Source organism: Notechis scutatus, chromosome 3 (assembly GCF_049901735.1).
Source record: "Notechis scutatus isolate UNSWTSFEM ecotype Mainland chromosome 3, rNotScu1.2, whole genome shotgun sequence".
Classification (NCBI taxonomy): Eukaryota; Metazoa; Chordata; class Lepidosauria; order Squamata; family Elapidae; genus Notechis; species Notechis scutatus.
The window spans coordinates 160,854,830-160,876,813 of NC_142011.1; the positions used below are offsets into that span (position 1 = coordinate 160,854,830).

The 21,984-nt window shown below is 33.1% G+C and overlaps 1 protein-coding gene across 12 annotated transcripts in view; it reads left to right on the plus strand.

Annotated features, from left to right (window-relative positions):
• MYOM1 (myomesin 1) overlaps window positions 1-21,984 on the plus strand; it is a 69,379-nt gene that overhangs the window by 37,823 nt on the left and 9,572 nt on the right. For 6 of the 12 annotated variants that reach the window (XM_026671876.2, XM_026671877.2, XM_026671878.2 and 3 more), the window contains 16 exons: window positions 461-644; window positions 1,162-1,336; window positions 2,340-2,461; window positions 3,284-3,601; window positions 6,218-6,414; window positions 7,246-7,372; window positions 7,760-7,944; window positions 8,662-8,776; window positions 11,539-11,695; window positions 12,459-12,565; window positions 13,229-13,273; window positions 17,078-17,214; window positions 18,731-18,875; window positions 20,973-21,032; window positions 21,139-21,206; window positions 21,629-21,742. In XM_026671876.2, the coding sequence (XP_026527661.2) occupies window positions 461-644; window positions 1,162-1,336; window positions 2,340-2,461; window positions 3,284-3,601; window positions 6,218-6,414; window positions 7,246-7,372; window positions 7,760-7,944; window positions 8,662-8,776; window positions 11,539-11,695; window positions 12,459-12,565; window positions 13,229-13,273; window positions 17,078-17,214; window positions 18,731-18,875; window positions 20,973-21,032; window positions 21,139-21,206; window positions 21,629-21,742 (2,256 nt within the window). The remainder of the gene's footprint in view (window positions 1-460; window positions 645-1,161; window positions 1,337-2,339; window positions 2,462-3,283; window positions 3,602-6,217; window positions 6,415-7,245; window positions 7,373-7,759; window positions 7,945-8,661; window positions 8,777-11,538; window positions 11,696-12,458; window positions 12,566-13,228; window positions 13,274-17,077; window positions 17,215-18,730; window positions 18,876-20,972; window positions 21,033-21,138; window positions 21,207-21,628; window positions 21,743-21,984) is intronic. The other 6 variants (XM_026671881.2, XM_026671882.2, XM_087961601.1 and 3 more) reach the window with 1 other exon arrangement.

The window sequence follows — 21,984 nt, forward strand, 5'->3', positions numbered from 1 at the left end:
AGATTTTGTGTGTGATATGAGCATTGTTGAATACTTTGAAACCAATGATCTCATTCTATTAGATTTGTGGAAAATGCTAAAGTCCTGCACATTCAGATTTTACTTTAGATTGTGACAGAAATACTAGAAAACAGATAAGTAACTTGAAAGGAAAGATTAAAACTGTTCACAATGTTTGGGAGAAACATATTGTTTTTGCCAACTGATTTAAAAGTGATCAAAAGATGGATGCTTCATAATTTTCTTATATATTTTCTTTTTTAAAAAATATAACTCTATGCTGAGTATGTACATCTAAAATGCATAGTAGAATTAGGCTATGATTGATCATTCTCCAGAGTAATAATGGAACTTCATTAAGCATTATTTAAAGGGGGGGCTTGTTTGCTCATATTAGAGAAAAGTCTATGAATTTGGCTGAAAAAACTGGTCTTTTCCAATCCTGACATTTTTATTTTAGTGTGTTGCAGGAACAGAAAATTGGCAAAGAGTGAATACTGAGATCCCAGTAAAGTCTCCTCGCTTCGCACTTTTTGACTTAGCTGAAGGGAAATCCTACCAATTTCGTGTTCGCTGTTGTAATTCAGCTGGAATTGGTGAGCCCTCTGAGGCCACTGAAGCCACTGTGGTTGGTGACAAACTTGGTAAGTATACAGTGAAGTTCACTCCAATATTAAAATGATCACTGTCTTACATATTACTACTCCAGTGCTATTTGAGACACTGTTCAGTTCTCAGGGTTTCTGCTATCTTATATGAGCTGGTACTCTGGGTCCCCTTGATTAAACATTTTAATCTTTCAAGATCTGGAAGCATGCTTTCTCTGTCATGGTGTCTTCCCTCATGGAATGAGATCATATGGCTCCTACCCTAATGCTGTTGTAGAACAACTTGAAAAACTGGTTGTTCCTCTGGGCCTTGGGTTAAGCTGGATATGGTCCACCTGTTAGAAGGGTATTCTTTTAAATACTGCTGGCTTTCCATATGGATGTTATTTATAAAATATATTATGTATATTTTATACCATATATTATATTTTGTATGTTGTTTGCTTTAAATGGTATGACATTGGAGTTCTCAGTTTAAATAAATAAATTTAAAAAAACTATACTGCAGTTAACGTGGGAATCCTACGCTCTAATAGTTTATCTTTCCTTCTAGATATACCTAGCCCACCAAGCAACATTATACCCACCCGAAATACAGATACATCAGTAGTTGTCGCTTGGACAGAATCTAAAGATGCAAAGGAATTGGTGGGATACTACATAGAAGCAAGTAAAGTAGGGTCTGGTGATTGGGTGCCATGCAACAATAATCCTGTGAAAGGCACAAGGTAATAAATTGTACAATTAACTATCATTTGCGAAATAATATTTGAAAAGGAGCAAAAAAGAAAAAATATTGCATGAATGTTCAGTAACTGTATCCCTCCTGAAAAGTGCATGAATGAAATATTTGAGTTGTAATTCTGTAAAATTATGTGACTTTTGGTTGCCAAATTCTTTTTCTTCGCACTGATGTATTGTATATCCTAATTTCCTATTCCCTGTGTTCTATTAGTCTTGTATATCGCAGTACAAATAATTTAAATAATCTAAACAACTACATATAAATTCTGATTGTATATTCAAGAACTGCTATTAAATCTTGTATATACACTATACATCAAATATGCTAATTCCAAGACCTGCAAGAGACCACTTTTTCTCAATATCACACCAATGATTTGTACCATTATGTCAACCATAACAAATCATGAATGATAAAACAACATATATTATCACATATATATCGCAAACAACACACACACATACCCACACATATATATTGTTTGTGAAGTACTGTATCATAAGTAGAGGCCCATTTCAGAGTACATTACTTTAAGAGGATTGTGCTTAAGTTCACATAAACAAGTAAAAATTATTCAACGTATTGACCAGTTTGGCACTTTGTGGTAAGATATAGCTGTTGGGACATTTTAAAGGATTACTGTTGAGGCGTTTCTATAGATGTTATATAAGAGGCTTGAGCAATTTGTTCATTCCCCCTCCATAAATTTAAGCCTTCATGCAGAATCAAGTTCCTTCAGTGCAGTCCCACTATCCCCTGTCCCCTTGATGAAGAAGGAGAAAAGGAAGATAAGAGAATAATTATTAAGTAATTTTTAATGGACCTTGTCATTTTTATATTCTTTATAATAACTGCATTACTTAAGAAACTTGTCCTGTGTTTCATCTAAGAAATTGTTTGTATAAAGAGTGAAATACTGTATAGTTTCACAGTGTTTTAATTAATTTAATTTAATTTAATTTAATTTAAACATTGATTTACTTAAGATTCACTTGTCATGGACTTACTACTGGAGATCGCTACATTTTCCGTGTTAGAGCTGTTAACGCAGCTGGATTAAGTGGATATTCACAGGACTCAGAAGCCGTTGAAGTCAAGGCAGCTATTGGTAAGCAATGCACTGTTCCTAAAGGAAGAGCACAAATCAACGTTATAATTATAACTAGATTAACTTCAATATTCCACACCGAATATGCATTGGTAATGTTTAATATTTCACTTCCATCGTTTCATAGTCATCCAAGCAATAAGCACTTGTAGACTGCTCATCTTCACCATCTCAGATATCTTTGGGTGTGTTCCTTGTAACTCTGTATAAACAGTACGTTCACCCTCTTATTACTTGGAAATCATCTGGCAAACTGATCTCATAATGAAGTACTTGTCTAATCTCTAACATGTTATAGCTTGGCAGATTAAGTTGATGAATTCATTTGTCTAATTTACTTTCTTGTTAACCACTCTTCTCATGTAGTCATGATCTGATTTTTTTAAATCTTGCATGTTTAATTTTATTTACAAATTGAAATAATTAATTTACTTATTTAATTAATGTAAAATAATTAAAATACCAATAATCTTATATTGTTTGACTCCATTTTAAACATGAACTCAATGATTCATTATTCTGAGGTTGCTTAAATAGATCGTATAACTATTCCCTCATTCCCTCATTCCAAAAACTATAGAACTTTTTTTTTAAGATAATGGAAGGTCTTTTGATGGACCATTCGTAGAAATATTAACTGCATGACTACATGTTTTAGATTAAAATGCATATAATCCAACCATATCACACGTTTTCTGTAGCTAATGCTTTGATGTTCTTTCGTTGTCTTGCTTTGTCTCCATTTCTTCATTTTGTTCAATAATGGAGAACTGGGAATGAACTCTAATTTCAAATGTCTTTGTTATTTTCTGGCAATTATAGGGGGAGGATTGCTTCATGGTGTATGTCCTGGACTAAGTGATAAAGCTGATGGACTAACAGGCCGCACTGTCAACTGGGAAGGCATGCATGAGTCCTCCCAGCCTATCTTTGACACAGATGCTTTGTTAAATTGCAATGCTAAACCCAATAGGCAAAAAATGCCCAGTAGTTCTGGTAAGCAGAGGAGTCCATCAGTCAGTAAAGGCAGTGACCCAGTTCCTACTCCTTCATCACAAAAGACAACTACCAAGCACCCACGTAAGTCTGTTCCTGGAAATCGTTCAACACTGGAGAAAATTCAAAAGAAAAACGATATAGGTGAGCTTTGATCACATGCAGTGATTTTATTCGTTAGCTCCTTCATTTCAAACAATTACAGTCTGTGATCATCCAAGTTGCAAATAGACATCTTTGCCAATGCGACATTTTGATCATCTCCATCTAATAAATGCTCAGCTTCCATCAAAGCTCATTACATATAGAGTATAGCGGTCACTACGTCTATGACACATTTATATGTTGCGTCTAACATCAAGCTTGCATGTTGCATTTATTTGCTAATTTGGTTAGATTACTTTTACTGTGTTATTATTATTAAGAGATAACAATATATATTGCATCTAAAATATTGTGGTAACTTTTGATGCCCTTTAAACATTCAATTCCTGTGGCCTTATTTTGTAGTAGTATCACATTTCCAAGATTTTTTAAAAAATTTCTTCCAGTTCTTCACAACAGAAAATAAATTTGTACATACAATTATTAATTAATATAACATCAGTCATTTTCTGAGTTAGAAAAATACGGTGCACTGATAACTTTTTATCTGAAAAGCAGGAAATATTGAATACATTGCATATCTGCATATTTCAAATCACCAGGACATTGCAGAAAACATTTGTAAAAGAATATCTAAGGGGAAGAACTCTAATTATAACTATCTTTCATATTCAGAAAACAATAAATCCAAAATGTTTAAATTTGGAAATACTAAAGATAGTTACTATCTAGCACAGATCATCAACCTGCCATAATCAGGAATACATTATTAAAGATATTGACAAAAAAATTTGTACACCACATGTTTGAAGGTTGCTGCTGTTTAGAGGTCTAACTACCATAATATTTTACCAATGGCCATGGTGACTGGAACTATCCTGGTATAATTATATACATGGAACATACTACAAATACATCTAATCTAAATTATTTATCAGTTCACGATTTATAAAAGAGAATACAAGCCACAAGATAATAACATAAATAAAAAGCAAGAGAAAGTTGCCCAACAATGCAACTATTTAGCCAATGAGAAAGTGTACGAGTGAGTAGAAACAAATTACATTCATTTAAGTAATTCTATGGAAGTGATTTATGATCATTTAGTATTTTTTCTCTAGCTGGTTCAGTTTCTAATACCAAAAGAATTGAAAATGTTCATATACTTTACATGAGATGACTCAGACTATTAATTTGATGTTACCTTTTTTTAATGGAAAGATAATCTCAAAACCAGTGTTCTTGCTTAGATTTGAATTTATTAAAAAAACATTCCTGCTCTTATTTTGCCAGGTTATGTGCAGCTTCCAGTACTATACCTAGAAACTGTTCCACACTAGCAGGCTTGTAGACCTGCATTCCTATTGGTCCGGAAAAGCCGGGCCGTGATTGGACAAAACTAAGCGTTCTGATTGGTTCTTATTCGGCTGCCGCGATTGGGTAAAACCAAACGCGGCAAGCTCAAATGCATGTCATAGGCTGCCTAGCCGCAGCCAGCTCTATAAAAGTAGCTGTCTCGGCTGGGAGTCTTGTCTCAGTATCTGGTTTCCTAATAAAGAGCTGTTGTCACTACTTCGAGTCTCATCTCTCCTTGGGACCCACCGCCCAGACTTAACAGAAACCATACTTAAAACCTAAATAAGTGATGTATATTAAAAGTATTTAAAAAAATTACTAGAAACTAATAGATTTTGCCTTGTTTTACAAATGTCACCGAGAAGCAGAGAGGTATGACTAAAGAAGAAATGATCTGTATGTTAATCTGGCATGTGCAGAAAAATCTTTGCTTTAGGTAACACTGTATTTTTTTAAAAAAAACTCTTTTTCTCTATTGTTATCTAAGCAAGTCTCTTTCATAGATCTTACTGTGAAATCATGGGAATCTTTGGGTAATTCTTTTTTCTAGTTAAAAAATAAGAAAACGTTTTTGCAAAACGATGCAGCAACTGAAAAACAGAATTCTGAGTAAACTTTTTCCAAGTTACGATCGCCTATGGCATTTTCATGAATTTTCAAGATCAGGAAGGCATTGCAGGAAAGAGAAGAAAGATTAGATGTCAATGGAGATTGATCGAGATTTATTTTTTCTCCTTGCTGTCCTCAAAAATATAGCTCCAAATATTTTCATTTGTATGTGAGTTGGATTGCTGTGACTTGTGATGGCCGCTTACTGGGTAGAAGGTAGGTGTGTATACAGGTGTGATATTAGAGCATTATGGATATTAAAAATTAAGAGTGGGGAAAAAGAGGAAAAGAAGCAAAACATCTGTGAACAATATGCTTGGATTCAGCAAAAGTGTATTGGTATATATACACACACACATTATATACGCATATATACATATATCAGCATACCACTGGTATGTCTATTTTTTTTAATGTCATTGTTGTGAAGTAGAGCTAAAGTCATTCTGTGCTACAATATTCACTTCATAATATATTACTTTTTAAACAACTCATCTTAATATTTTTATTTACAGAATATGGAATTTAGAGAAGTCTATATTTCCTATCCAGAAGTGTTTCAATTAGTTACATGATTTTTTTGTTTGAAGAAAGGAAATTCCAGGATAAACTATGAGTAACTCTATACAAAGGTTTGATTGAATAACTGAATATTTCTATCCTAATAATAAATTATTCATCATAAAACAGCACCTCCATCTCCACCATATGACATCACAGTGCTTGAAAGTGTTCGTGATTCAATGGTTCTTGGATGGAAACAGCCAAAAGTTATTGGTGGAGCTGAGATCACTGGCTATTATGTGAATTACCGGGAAGTGATTGGTGAAATACCTGGAGAATGGAAGGAAGCTAATATTAAAGCCATTAGTGAAAGAGCATATAGGGTAAGAGAGTTTTACAAGTCTCTAGACTCATGATTGCTATCTAATTTGGAATATTCCACAGTGCCACCAGCCCTAGCTTAAAAATTTTCTTTTATTAATATTAAGTTGGTTTATGTTAGAATCCAAACCTATAACTGGATTGTTTTTATCGTGTGAGTACCGTTTTAATTATATCCATAATATATGTATTCATTAACCAATTATCACTTAAAAGGTTTTGCATTATCAAAGATATCTATTCTTAGTCTTGATTTTTCCCCCTCCAGATTTAAATGGCCATTTTGATCACTATTGGTTATCATCTTGGTTAATAAGGTCTTTGCTTATTATTCATGATTTTCAAATACAGTGCTAATGTAATCTCTTAATTTTTCCAACAATTTGTCACTTCTTATAAAGACGTTGTTCTGACAATTGTCCTGTTTTAAGAACTGTAATTTTCAAAATGCAGTACTAGTTTGGACTATGATGATAGTGATGTTAGATAGATAGATAGGTAGGTAACTTTATTACTAGATCGACAGACAGACAGACACATTGAGTAATAAAGTTAAATAAAATTGAGACTTCCGGTAATTTTAAAGAGTAATATAATGTTTGATATCTACATCGGTGCTATATAATTTCATACAATCATACATACACACATACAAATATTAATAAAAAAATAAAAATAGGATCTTAAGTATTTTTATTTTTTCTATGTCAGTCATTCAAAGCATTAATGTCTCAGCAATATTTATTTTTAAAACAATAAAAACTTGGAATATTTTGTTCATTCCATTATATGATAACGTATTAACGTGTTGTATTGTTTCAATTATATGGCAGATAAATGATCTGAAGGAGAACATGACATACCAGTTTCAAGTGGCTGCAACTAACATAGCTGGGGTTGGCGTACCTTCTCCTGCTACCCAATCCTTTAAATGTGAAGAATGGACCATTGCTGTTCCAGGTTAGAATCAGGAGTGGAACTTCACAGGAAGGAAAGGAGGGGAAGAGGGAGGGAAGGACTACTGCTTATATTAGCAAATTCTTTGCTAGCCTCTTTGTGAATTTTTTAGAGAAATTTGATTCTGGAAGTTGGGTGGGTAACCCCTGGTTCTAATCACTTTTGCATAAACTCCAAATCCTCAAAACTTGTTAATAAAATTAATACTTCTTTTTCCTTCCCTTTCTGATAGGCTACATGTATCTATTTTTATGACCCCTTTTTCCAGAAATCTACTAAGCACACAGATAAAATAAACTTGTTACATTTTTTTGTAGATGATAACTGTTTTAACTGTACTCTGATAATTACTGTTGTTTTCTCTGTATTGCTGTTTTTCCTAACTTTCAGGACCACCCCATGATTTGTCATGTAATGAAGTTAGGAAAAACTCCATAGTTTTATTATGGAAACCACCAATTTATGTTGGCCGAAGTCCTGTAATTGGTTTTTATGTTGATGTGAAACCAACAAAAGAATCAGATAATTGTTGGAAGAGTGTGAATACAAAACCTATTACAAACAAATTCTTAAAGGTATAGTGATGTAGATTAAAAAAATCTATACTTCTGTACTTATACTAATATTTTATTTTGTATTCCTTTGGGGTTTAATTTATTTGTCCTTTCCTTAAAAGAGAAACTATTACACTTGGACTTGAAAAAATGTGATCTACTACATCAAAACCAAAAATATTATTCAAGAAATGGGCAAATTAGATATCATGGCAATGGTTGTTGAACAAATAAATACTTAGGACAGTGAGTTTTGTACTCATCTTATTTTTCTCTTTGTTTTTGTTTACTATACCAAGAAAAAAAGAACAACTAACTACAGTAGTAATTAATAATCTAAAAAGGAAACATTCACGACAACATTATAGTGGTTGCCACTGTGGTCTTTTCTTAGATCAGTCATCCATATATTTTGTTACTGGTTGTTTTAATGTTTGCTTTTACAATAAATATATATCTGATGCTTGTGGTATTCATAGTTCTATATTTCATGAACAGCTTTTCCCAGTGATGTCTGGTTTAATTGTAAATTCCTATTCTGGCCCAGTGAAGAATAAACCTATAAGTAGGAAAATCATGAATTTTGATTAGGTTTGTAGAAAATGCCTGATACCTTAAATAAATCCTATTACTATATTTACTTATCGACTCAAGTGACTTTAATTAATTCTGTATCATTTCCAAATGATGCGTAATAAACCTTTTCATAGGTGATTTCTCTATATTGATGTCTTCTAGATAAGCAGCCTCAAAGAAGGCACCAGTTATGTGTTCCGTGTACGAGCAGCAAATAAAGCTGGAGTTGGGAAGCCATCAGATCCTACTGACCCTGTAACAGCAGAAACCCGACCAGGTTTGTTGATTTTGCCTGATGAAAATAAGAGTTTAAATATATATTAGAGTAATTGACAACATACAATGGTACTAATTTAATTAAATTAATTATTATAGTTATTCAGAGAAAACTAACATGTTTCATATAAGTAGACTGTAACTACTATTTTCTTTCCTCTTCTAGATGAAGGCCTCATATTTGTCACTTCCTGGAATATCTGATGTATAAGCAAGAAAGCTTCAGAAAAATTGTAGAGTAATATAAAGGTCACCATCCTCTAGGAAGACCACATAAATATGTTTCTTTTTGTATGTCAATTCAAGCAAAACAAAAGCAAAGATGATAGGGAGGAAACATAGATTACTTATCAGCTTTTCATAACATGGCCAATATTATGAAAACATAACCCAGGAATATCTTTCAGAAACTGGTGCTTGAAGCATGACCTTTTATAATTGACAGATGGAAATTTTGTCAACGTGCAGATTTTCTAAGTGCCATCCAACATTTTTTGGTGTAACACCCAGTGTGTTGAAAACTGCTAGGTTCCCTCCTCGTTTATGCCATAATCCTTCCCTTTTGATTTTCAGATCTTGACACTTTGTGATCTCCAATTTTTTGTCTTCTAGTATTGCTACATCAGTTATCTACAACTTCCTCTTTTCAACCAGTTTAACTCTGGTGGGTTACGAGCCAAAACTTTATCAGTTTGTATTCGGAAATCCCATAATATTTTAATCAGTTCATTATTTACTACTTTATATATATATAATTTTTCGTTACTGGCACACAATAATTTTTACAGATATTTCAGTGAATGGTTTTGGTGACAGTGTGATATCATTGTTTATAAGCAGTTAATGCAGTCTTTGTGCATGAGTTTAGTGTATGAGCTACTGTTTTTCTGCTTCTTTGCATCTGAACTTTGAATCATTTGATGATCTTTCAAATTTGTCCTTGATTGCATTAGTTTGAATAGCTTGCTCTTGAGCAGCCAAAATCAAACCTTCCAATTCCTTTTTAAAATGTCCTGTTGTAAGCCATAATCAGGTTTTATCTTAATGGATCTTCCCCTCGATCTTTTGGAGAAATTGATCATGTGGTACTTTTCCTTGTCAGCATTCTGTTCATGATTTTATTATATTATTTTGATGTCCATGTCTTACTGTGTTTTTAAACTTGGTCAATGCTTGTTCTTGGCTGTCTTTTACATAATCAGCCAATATATGCTTTTCTTCTTCAAAACAGTTTGTTAGACTTGATCCATTTCTGTAAGTCTGATATAATTAACCAATATCAATATGGGGATGTAGTCACGGGTTTTCTTCTTTGGTTTTCTTCTTCTTCTTTTAGTACAAATTGTCCAGTTCTGCTTGTGTCCAATTAATAATTCCAGCAGTTTATCATATTATATCACAGACAGGGCCCATATATTGATGGCTTCAATGATGTTTCCACCATTCATTCTTGTCCTTAGCAGTTTTCTCATTCACTAGGTGTATTCTTTACTAATTGCATTTTTTAACTTTTCAATGTTTGATGTTATTAAACTGTCAGTTATTGAAATACTAGTTTTTAATTAATTAATTTTTTATTTATATTCCACCATCATCATCATCATCATAGTTGTTGTTGTTGTTATTGTTAACAACTTGGCGTAATGAACATACACAATGCTCCTTCCTCCTCCTATTTTCCCCACAACAACAAACTTGTGAGGTGAGTTGGGTTGAGACAGAATGACTGGCCAAAGGTTACCCAGTCAGCTTTCATACCTAGGGTGACACTAGAACTCACACTTTCCTGGCTTCTAGCCTGGTGCCTTAACCACTAGGCAAACTGACTGTCAAACATACTTGTATATACTCATGTATACAATGTACTTATAGGCTTCATTCTGATGGTTCATGATGGTTTGGCCATTTGCCATTTCAATTCCATTACTATTCATGATTTTATTTTGATTTACTGCTATAGTAGCATATTTCTCTAGGCCAAATTCCATTACTATATCTGTGCTAAAAATTCTTATGGTAGTTGTCCATGATTAGATTTGAATTTCTAATTTTCCATAAAACTTTGGAATATTCATATAAAGCATATGTGGAGATTTTATTAGCATATTTTGCTGTTTATAGCAAGATTCGTTTTCTTCAAAATCACTGGAGGTGGGATCACAGCAATGACAAATAATAAGGGTGATAATGAATTGCCATGAAAGATGCCACTCCTAATAGTAACATGTCCATATTTTTCATACCAGTCACCAATTCTATTTTCATTATTTTTTCTATAAACACTTTACTGTTTTTATTGACACCAGTTGTTTCCAAACATTTGATGATCCAACTATGTTGTAATGAATCAAGTGCCCTTTTGCAATCAATCTTTATCAGATATGTAAATGGTTATTTTAGCTTTTGCAATTCTGCAAAACCAAAAAAAAAATTTCTGCAAAAAATCAATTAGAAGTTGATTTTTGTGCCTCTACTTGTCCTTTTATTTCCTTTCTATTTTATTGAAGGATGCTACAATCATTCTAAATAACATTGGTTGTTGTCTGTTATTTCAGTGAGTAATTTAAAGTATTAAATTATGCATGATAGTCTACAGTTTCACAGTCTGATGGAAACTTAATCATTCAATTTCTTTCCTGCTTCTTTCTTTCTTTCTTTCTTTCTTTCTTTCTTTCTTTCTTTCTTTCTTTCTTTCTTTCTTTCTTTCTTTCTTTCTTTCTTTTTCTTTCATTCCTGCCTTTCTGCTTTCTTTCTCATTTTCAGGTACAAAAGAAATTGTGGCTGAAGTTGATGACAATGGAGTAATTTCACTGAATTTTGACTGTGACCAGGGGACATCAGACTCTGAATTTATTTGGTCCAAGAATTATGAGCCAATTGATGATGATTCTCGATTAGCCATTGACACCAAAGGTGGAAAGTAAGAATTACTATAAAGGTTTATTTTATACTTGCATGTTATGTGTTATTTTATTTGTAAATTTAATTCATGTGAGGGGGTTTCCTCTCACCTCCTTTTTCCTGCATTATAAGCCTCCAACCTTCAGGAGAATTGAGATGTGTGCTGAGAAAAAAAAAGAAATAAATCTGCCAGCTTGCACATTTAGATTCAAAATATGAGATATAATTCAGTAGAGTGGTAGAATTATATGGAATATAATTCAGTAGACTGGTAGAATGTTCTAAATCTACATTTCATTTGAAGGATTCATCTCAGATGCAAATCTAATGGATTCTGTCCATTCTATGGCTATTTGTGGCTTATACTAGGTTTGGCTGGATAAATGAGAAAAGACATCCACAGATCTGCCATACAGCCTCTTCTTAGCTTGCTATCTCTGTTTATCATTGTGTTTTTTTAACATTACTTACACGAGGCTAGCTTTCAATTATTTGCTCTGTCCATTTGAAAAATAGACTGTAATGCCTGAATTAGCAATTCCTCAGCACATGCCTATTAAACACAGCAATATTCCCCAGCCTGGTGCTTTCCAAGTATATTGGGTTTTAACTCTTCTAATTGTCAGGATGGGCCATGCTGGTGGAGAATTTGTGATTTGAAACCCAACATAACAACAGAATATTGAGTTAGGAAAGGTAAACTATAGTAAATGTAAGTGAACTTTCTTTTATATTTTTTGAAACCCCTATATCTTCTTTCAGCATTTTTTTTTGCCTTAAAGGTCAAAAGCAATATTTAAAGATCTCAATGAAGAAGATTTAGGTATATATTCCTGTGCTGTAACTGACACAGACGGTGTCTCATCAAGCTATACAATAGATGAGGAAGGTGAGAACCAAAATGCTTTTTCTACATGTCAGTCTTGATCTTTGTCTCTGATAATAAATACAAATCAAGATACGTTTCAAAATAAGCATGAGACTACGAACAATCATAAAAATAAAATGTGGGAATATTTACATATTTATATCCTGCCTTTGTTATTTTTATAAATAATTCAAGGTAGACAGCATACTTCACCTTCTTATTTCCCATACAAAAACAAGCCTGTGAGGTAGGTTGTGCTGTGAGAGAGTGACTAGCCTAATGACCTAGACAACTTTCATACTTAAGGTGGGTTTCCTGATTTATAGCCTGGTGTCGTATGGTAGATCAAACTCTACCAGTAGATCAAACTCTGTCTCCCTCACTTTCTCAATCTATCATCCATCCATCCACCCATCCAATATTATATTATCCTGAAAATTACTGGAAGTCTCAATTTTGTTTTACTTTATTATTCAATGTGTCTGTCTGTCTGTCTGTCTGTCTGTCTGTCTGTCTGTCTGTCTATCTGTCTCTATCTATCTATCTATCTATCTATCTATCTATCTATCTATCTATCTATCTATCTATCATCTATCTAACATCCATCCATCTATCTATTATATATCTCTGTATATATGCACAAAAATATGGCTTTTCTTACCCCTACACTATATTGCTTTGCAGAAATGAAGCGTCTGCTTGCACTCAGTCATGACCACAAGTTTCCTGGTAAGTAAAGAAAAATGAAGATAAACTCTCTACAGCATTTGCATTTCTGAAATATTTTAGCAAAATAATGTCAGTCTCACTTGCACGTGTTACAGTAGGAAAGTGAAGTTCTTGGTGCTCTCTGAATTTGGTTGCCCAAGGCATTTCTTGACACCAATACTGTGTACAGGTAATTTGCCATTGTCTTTTTTGAGGAAGTATTTGCAACTTCCTAATCTAGTCTACAGACCCAGTATTCCTGGAAGGTCTCCCAGTTAGTTCCAGTATTCAACAAGTCTAACCCTGCTTAGTTTTCCAAGATCAATCAAGGTCAGCTAGGTGCTGCCGCTTGCTGTGACTATCTTAGAACTGGCATTTGTAGATGGCAGTTTATAAAATAGTGAAATGAAAACCACTCCTGAGAGAAAAAGTGGAGGTCCTGTTGCTCACAGATTCTTATGTTCTGAATGCCTGATCCCACAGATAGCAAAGCCTTTTCTGTACCCTGGAGACTGGTACTTTGATTACTCAGAATGCCTTCAGATGTTTTTAGCAAATATATTTAGATATTCCAAAGAGCATTAAGAACCAACCTTCCTTGTCTTACTATTTTAAAATAATTTTTAATATATTTTTAATTTGTATATTGTTTATTTTATGCTTTATGGTAGAACAGGTTGCCAAACTTTCAGTAGTTTTAAGTCTTTTCCATTCTAATTCTGGATTTTAGGCTTTCTTTCTGTTCTATTTTAGCCTAAAATATTCAGAGCTAATTATATATAAGAGCTTAAAATTGCCACAGCTCTGACAGTAAAAGTCAAGTAATATAACAAAGTCTTTTTTTTTTTTTTTTGGAAAAATACTTTATTAGTTTTACCTTTAAAAGAACAACACAACTACAAGTTATGTACAACAAAAAGACAAACAGGCCTTAGCATAGGCCAAGAGGAGAAAGAGGAAAGCCTAAGAGAGGGAAAGGGAAGAGTAAGAGAGGGGAAGGATAGAGTAGGAAAACAGTTAAAATAAAACCATATTTTGTGACTGTCTGTAAGATCCTTTCTTCTTCAAAAGTATCATTGGCGGTGCTTTTCTTTATCTCTGCTTCGGAGGCCCTCGGCCATAATTTTCCTAGAGGTGATCTATCTTTGGTTTAGCCAATTATACAAAGGATTCCAATTGTTGTAATAGGATGAGGATTCTTTATTTTTAGTGCTTGGGTTAGTTTGTCCATTTCGGCGCATTGTAAAATTTTCTGAATAACCATATGTTCAGTGGGAATGGAAGGTAATTTCCAGAGTCCTTCCTTCTAGGAATTTTCGATAAACAAATACCCAAAAAATCGAAGTATATTGTAATTCATATCTTAACCGCAGCCAGACTGGCATTTGCCCAGTGCTGGAAATTAACAAAGTCTTTTTTTATAGCATGGGCTGATGTAAGTATTATCACACGTGGCTTTAAAGTTCCTTGGATTTAGAAGCTACATGAGATGATAGGATTGAATCGTATTTCTTCTTTCACAAGTAGATTTCAGAACAGATGTAAAGTACCTTGTTTTCTTGAAATGAATTTTTCAGGCTCTCCCATTCTTCCCATGATTCTTATGCAAGGTTACCATTTGCCATTGTAGTTTGTATTCCTGCTTTAAAGGATCAAAAGGAACAGAAAACAAAAATTAAGTAATGATCTGTCCTACTTCCTCAGTACCTTGGATTCTTTTGCAACAAAACTATTGCAGCAGATTCCTTGGGCTGTGGTGCAGTTTCCAAGGAGATGTGATGGCCAGACAGAATCTAAATTTGGGGACTGTTTATGCTGTTCTACTTCTGCAAAACACCCTTCTTATATCCTGCTGGGGATGTGCAATAACGTTACAGATTAAATTTTATACAACTTACATTGCTGTGCCATAATGTAGTTGACTATAAAGTAAATAGATTTCATTATGTGTCAGACTAGGTATATTTTAAAATTAATTTAAGCTTATCTGCAATGTTTGAAAAAGTGAGCAAGGAGGATTTGTTTTTGAGAATAAGTCATCAACAACCATAAGACTTTCTTCAACAAGAACAGAGGAACAGAGTTATTCAAATGGTGAATTGGGAAGAGCCACAGATAATTGCTCCGACACCAATTCCATCCTCAGTCCCCCATGCAAACATCATATTACATTTTCTATCAGAGAAAAGTAGTCATGATGCTTCCATGTAGTTTCTCAGAATTATTTCTGCCTGTCAGTGTTGCTTTAGGAAAAAAACTCCCTCCACAAAATAACATGTTACAAATGTGATAGTCCTTTAGTAACTGCATAACTCCTAGTTTATGAAGAACATGGCAAATGCCATTTTCAGCCCTGCTTAAAAGAGGGAGATGCAGAGGAACAATGGCCAGCAGAGTGTAAGAGAAAGAAGTAGCAGCTGTGAATTCATAGTGCAGTATTTAATCCTGAAAACATTATCACTTGTATAGATCAACAATAGTTGTTGATATTGACATCTATAACATGGACCTCCAGAGAGAGATGAACAATAGCAGAGAAATGGTAAAATGTGCATATCCTGTTGTGATTTAAGCAGAACTTTTGTTGTGACATTCCCATGCATGTTTCACAATCTCTGTTAGCCTCTTCATATTTTACCAGGGAGATAATGTGCACAGGAAAGTTCTGCAATAGCAAATTCAGCAACATTATTATCATTGTGAATAGAAAGAGGGAAAATGTATCTGAAAGAGATGTTTGGTTTTGCGCTGCTTGAGTAGAAGCAACAAAATCATGATTGAAGGGCAGTGTCACGTCCTTCTATGTATAAACTATGGATTTGCAGGTCTAACTGGGAATCCTACAAACAATATATGAACAATATAGATCACATATATCTCATATATGTGTAATATATATATATATATATATATATATATATATATATATATATATATATATATATATATATATATATATATATATATATATATATATATATATATATATATACCCTATACTCCCAAAGGTGCTTTTTCAGGAGGCAACTGGGGTTTCTTGGTTTTTTTCTTTGAAGACCTTTCGCTTTTCATCCATGAAACTGCTTCAGTTCTAACATGATAGTGGGGAATGGAAGGATTCTATCAGAGCTGAAGAAGCATCTTGGATAAAAACGAAACGTCTTCAAAGAAAAAAACAAAAACTCCAGTTGCCTCCTGAAAAAGCACCTTTGGGACAAGCATGACCTGGATGACTGAGAATCTCTAAAGACTTGTACAGTATACTGTTTGCATGATGTTAAACAGGTATAGGGAAAACATGTAAAGACACACACATATTTGTTAGAGACTTATTACCATACAATCTTGTAAACTCGGTACCTACAGGATTGCAAAAATGATTCTGATATTACTAGCAAAAGCAAATCTCACATATCAAATAAAATTAGAGTATACAAACTTCAGGGAAGAAATACAGTATCTGTTAGTTCTGAAGGATGTGTTATTGCCATCTTTTACTTATAAAACAGATATGGATTCCAAATTGTATACTTGTTTATCCACTTATTTGAATTACATTATATTGTATACAAGAATCAAGCATCATTTATTTCAAGAACTACCGTATCTGCAGTTAAACCTGTAGCTGATGAAGAAATTCTATCTCTCAAACAGAATGGACCAGAAAAATTAAATCATTGCACTAAAAGCAGAAAACAAAACCAAAAAATGCATACGTTTTCAGATAGCCATTCAATAGGAAATTGTCCATGCGTATATTGGGAAACACAGTGTGTTTGTGAACACAATGAAAATTCTTTTTCACATTCTTTTTCTTTATTGTAGTTGTTCCTCTTAAGTCTGAATTAGCAGTTGAAATTTTGGAGAAGGGACAGGTGCGATTTTGGCTGCAAGCTGAGAAATTGTCTAGCAATGGCAAAGTCAACTTTGTATTTAATGATAAGGAAATTTACAATGGAGAGGTAAGCTAATGATTACGCCTATCAGAAAAGGATTGCTTGCTGTTACTGAATTTTAAAATTAAAAATTCAAACATACTGTAGGCCTTGACTTACAACAGTTCATTTAGTGACTTTTCAAAGTTACAATGGCACTGAAAAATGTGGCTTATGTCCATTTTTCACAGTTACCACTTTTGCAGCATGCCCATAATCATGTGATCAAAATTCAAATGCTTGCAAGCTGTTTCCTATTTATGACCATTGCTGTGTTCCAAGGTCATATGATCCCTTTTTGCAACCTTCTCATAACCAAAGTCAATGTGGAAGTCAGATTCACTTAACAACCGGGTAACTAACTTATCAACTGCAATGATTCACTTAACAACTGTGGTAAGAAAGGCTGTAAAATGGGGCAAAACTCACTTAACAAATGTTTCACTTAACAACAGAAATTTTGGGCTTAATTGTGGTCATAAGTTGAGGACTACCTATATTGTTGAATGTTGTATATTTTATTGTAGTGTATATTTTATTCTACCCTATAGTCTTATACTTGTGTTGGGTACAATATTAGAAGACTAGGATATAATTTAACTATTATGGCATTAAATATCATAAATAAAATAAAAAATACAAATATATGAAAGTATATCAGTTTGGATTTTCCGTGACATTGTGAGGCTTGTCTTTCACATTTTTTTCCACCACTCACAATATCAGCATTGGATCTTCTGTTGATAAATTTATAAATCTAATTTGTGTGATACATTAATCCATTTAATCCGATATTGTGTTTGAACCAGAGACACTTGATTTCCTATTCTGTCCTCCAGACCCAGAGCCAACTACAAAGTGAACTTGTTCCCAAAACAATTGGAAACTGCTATGCCCATTTCTTTTTCATCCTCTGCAATCACAGAAGACAATTCCTTTGTTGATCCAGAAGGTTTAGGGGATGACAGCCTTACTCTAACTCATGAATAGTGATTTTGATGCCGATTGGGCCATCATGTACCTGGTTTTGTTTTTAATTTTTGTGGTGAAGGGTAGCACTGCAAGAGTAGTTAAGAGAAGTGGTTAGGAGAGCACGATGTTGAAAATGAGGAGACACGCACTGTGGTTCATTTACCCATGAATAACTGAAAGAGTAACACAAATGCTGCCTTGTCACTGGATCTAATTCAGAATTTCCTCCTCCTTCTGCATTTTAAATAGATCATTTTTCTTTGTTTTCAATGTCCTTTATGCTTATTTACTCAAACTTTTATTTGTAAGAAGAGTTGCTTTCAGGTTGGCATGATACTTTATCACTAAGTGCTATGCATACATGTGTTTATTTGCCAACTTGTTTTTCCCGAGTTTCATTCAGGAGAAATTTGCACATGTGCCCAAAGCCAAGTGAACGTGGTTATGAAATGGAGCAATTATGTTACATTTTAACATCTTGGATTTTGCTATCAAACTGTTTGAAGACTTAGAAAAGATTACATTTCAGTTTGGAAAATGAAATTTCTCTTTGTAATATTTGTTATTAAAGAAATACAAGATGAAGATTGATCATAATTCTGGTATGATTGAAATGTTTATGGATAAACTTGACGATGTGGATGAAGGTACGTATACCTTTCAACTTCAGGATGGAAAAGCAACCAATCAATCCAGTTTGGTGTTAATTGGTGATGGTAAGATCTTCTAATTTATTTTTCATTTTAAAAAAGACTATAGTCTAAAGCAGGGGTGTCCAACCTTGGCAACTTTAAGACTTGTGAACTTCAACTCCCAGAATTCCTCAGCCAGAAAAGCAAAGCTGGCTGAGGAATTCTGGGAGTTGAAGTCCACAAGTCTTAAAGTTGCCAAGGTTGGACACCCCTGGTCTAAAGTTTATTAGTGGAAAATACTGAAATATTTGTTAAACTTGGAATAATGTTGATGTTCCAGCTTTTCAGATCCTTATTTAATTAATTCATTCTATGTTTAATTAGAGGAATAAATAATAAAAAATAATTGTGCCAAAGGTGCTTTTTCAAGAGGCAAATGGACTTTCTGATTTTTCTTTGGAAACGTTTTGCTTTTCTTTGAAAAAGTTTAGCTTCTCTTCCTCAGCTGAAGAAGCTTCTTGGATGAGAAATGAAATGTCATCAAAGAAAAACCAGGAAGTCTAGTTGCCTCTTGAAAAAGCACCTTTGGGACAACCATGAGATGGATGACTGAGAATCTCCATAAACAAAAATAATTACTAAAGGAATGTGTAAAGTTTGCAATATTTAGTTTGTATTCTGAATGATTCAGAAAAGTCTGCTTTATCTCAAAGTGATTTAGAGCCACGTTCATCCAACTTCTTTTATTCTTTATTTTATTCAAGATCTGAATCTTGATTCAAAAATACAATTCTCCCACTAACTGGAATTTAAGATAGAGAAACAGCAATATCTTTGGTTTTTTATATAATTACATTCAATTTACAGGAATATTAACTCCTTTTTAGCCAATTCAACTTCCAGAAATTGACCAATAAAAACAACTTCTTTCTGTTGTTTTCTGTTCATTTAGAAATAGTGCATTTAGAGAAAGACTTATGCAACTGATGTATTGCAGAAGCAGAAAGAATCCACCAGCAAATATTTCCTAACCAATCATATAATTTCTCAAATCTCAGAAATCTTTTTCTTCTTTTGTTCCTGAAAATTATAAAAAAAATTACAGGAACATTAAATGTTAGAACAGGCCCATTTGATATTATTTACTATTCTTCCTAAAAAGAACTGTGTTTGATAGACCTGCTAAAATTCATTGTAATAGTTACCACAAATTCCTGCCATCATTATCATCATCACTTCAATGTCCCATCAAATGTGTGAATAGTAGGATTCTATAGCTGGATTCAATCTATTTTGAAAGAGTTCAGCTTCTTTTCATAAATCTATGATGTCTATCCAAATTGACTTTAGTTGAATTCAAAAAACAACACATATATGATAATAATGATCCTAATTCATATAATGATGATCATTTACTAATAAATACTTATACAAAGTAATTCTATAAATACTGAAAAACATATTTATAGGTTAGGATCAAAAGGTATTTATGTCTAGTTCTTCATTTTCAGTTGGATCTGTTCAAACAGCAGCTTTCTATATTGCAAAACAAGTTATAAATAGGAAATTTGAGAAGACACAAAACATAATTGTCTAGTGTTTTCAAGAGGAGGAAGCATTTCAGTTGCACATTAAAAGTTTTTAAATTATTTCCGTCAGAATCTGGATTGGGTACTGTATTAAAAACAATATTTTGAAGATAAGCTTTAAAAAAGAAAGATTCAAGGTGTACAGATTGTTTTCATTTAGCAATCACAATTGGGGACCAGCAACTCAGTTATTAAGTCACTAAATGAAACTGCAATTGTCCTTGTGTTACTTCGATTTTCCTTTGCTTTACACACTTATAAAGTCATAAATGTGAGCACTGATCTTAAAGTTACTTTTTTATCCCTCTTATTAAATGAGGGACTTGCTCAAAGATGACTATCTCTATTTTTATTTTTTCTGGTAAATATGAAGAAGCCTACATTATAACTCTTCTAAATTAATGGAACATTATCTTTTCATTTCATATAAATGCAGTATTTTTCATAAGCTATGTTCTCTCTACTTATCTAAACATTTGTGAAATCATTTCCCATACATTTATGGATATTCATTTATCCATACATTTTGACTTTATTTTATTAAATTGTTCAATTGTTTTAATTTGGGTGTATTTATTCTTTTAATTGCTAGTTTTCCAGAAATTACAGAAAGAAGCATCGTTTCAAAGGCAAGAATGGCTCAGGAAGCAAGGTAACATATTACATAATATAAAAATGGAGAAAAATATTTTAAATTTAATTCAGTTGCCTGGATTTATATTTTTGAAGGCATTTATTTTACACATTATTTCAAACAGGTCCACATTTTGTTGAATATCTTGGATGGGAAGTTACCCCTGAATGTAATGTATTATTGAAATGCAAGGTAAAGAACAGCAAATATTTTGGCTTTGTCCTCACAACAGTAAAGGGAAAGTATTTTTTAATGATAAAATACATTTCAAGTATTTTACTGTCTTGAATTGCTTATTTTGAGATCTAATGTAAGTAATAGCCACAGGTTCAGTCTTCACAAACATTATATATTGTGTTGTTCCATACCTGAAATGGCCTCAAACTTTGAGTACTGTAACTCTTTACTCCAGTATTAAAATGTTATTATTTGAGCTGTGATCTTTTCCTTTAGAAAAAAAATAAAAGATGCTTCCTTGGGAAAAAAAATGCAAAAAATTGATTAAGCACACTTGAATATTTTTTTCTTTACCCAATGCATAGTTTACTAAGATGACTCTTTCCTACAGATATTGTTGGAGTTTGTTATCAATGCAAGTAATACTTTCTTTCTAGGTTGCTAACATTAAAAAAGAAACACATGTTATTTGGTACAAAGATGACAGAGAGATAATGGTTGATGAAAAGCATGATTTTCAGGATGGTGTATGTACTTTGCTGATAACAGAGGTGAGTGAGCTCTCTTGATTCTCTACTTTAGCCTTCTCCTCTTTGAGTAAAGGCCATGTTTTTCAGATGCCGAGTGACTTATACAAGCTTGGTTATGAAAGGCACAACCCAATCTCTGAAACCGAGAATAAGATGGTAGAAAGAAAATATCACAAGATTTGTTTTTACGACGTACTAATAGTTGTGTTTTAACACATTCTTGTTTCCCTTTAGAAAACTATAGAAAGCTCTTTTGATTAAAT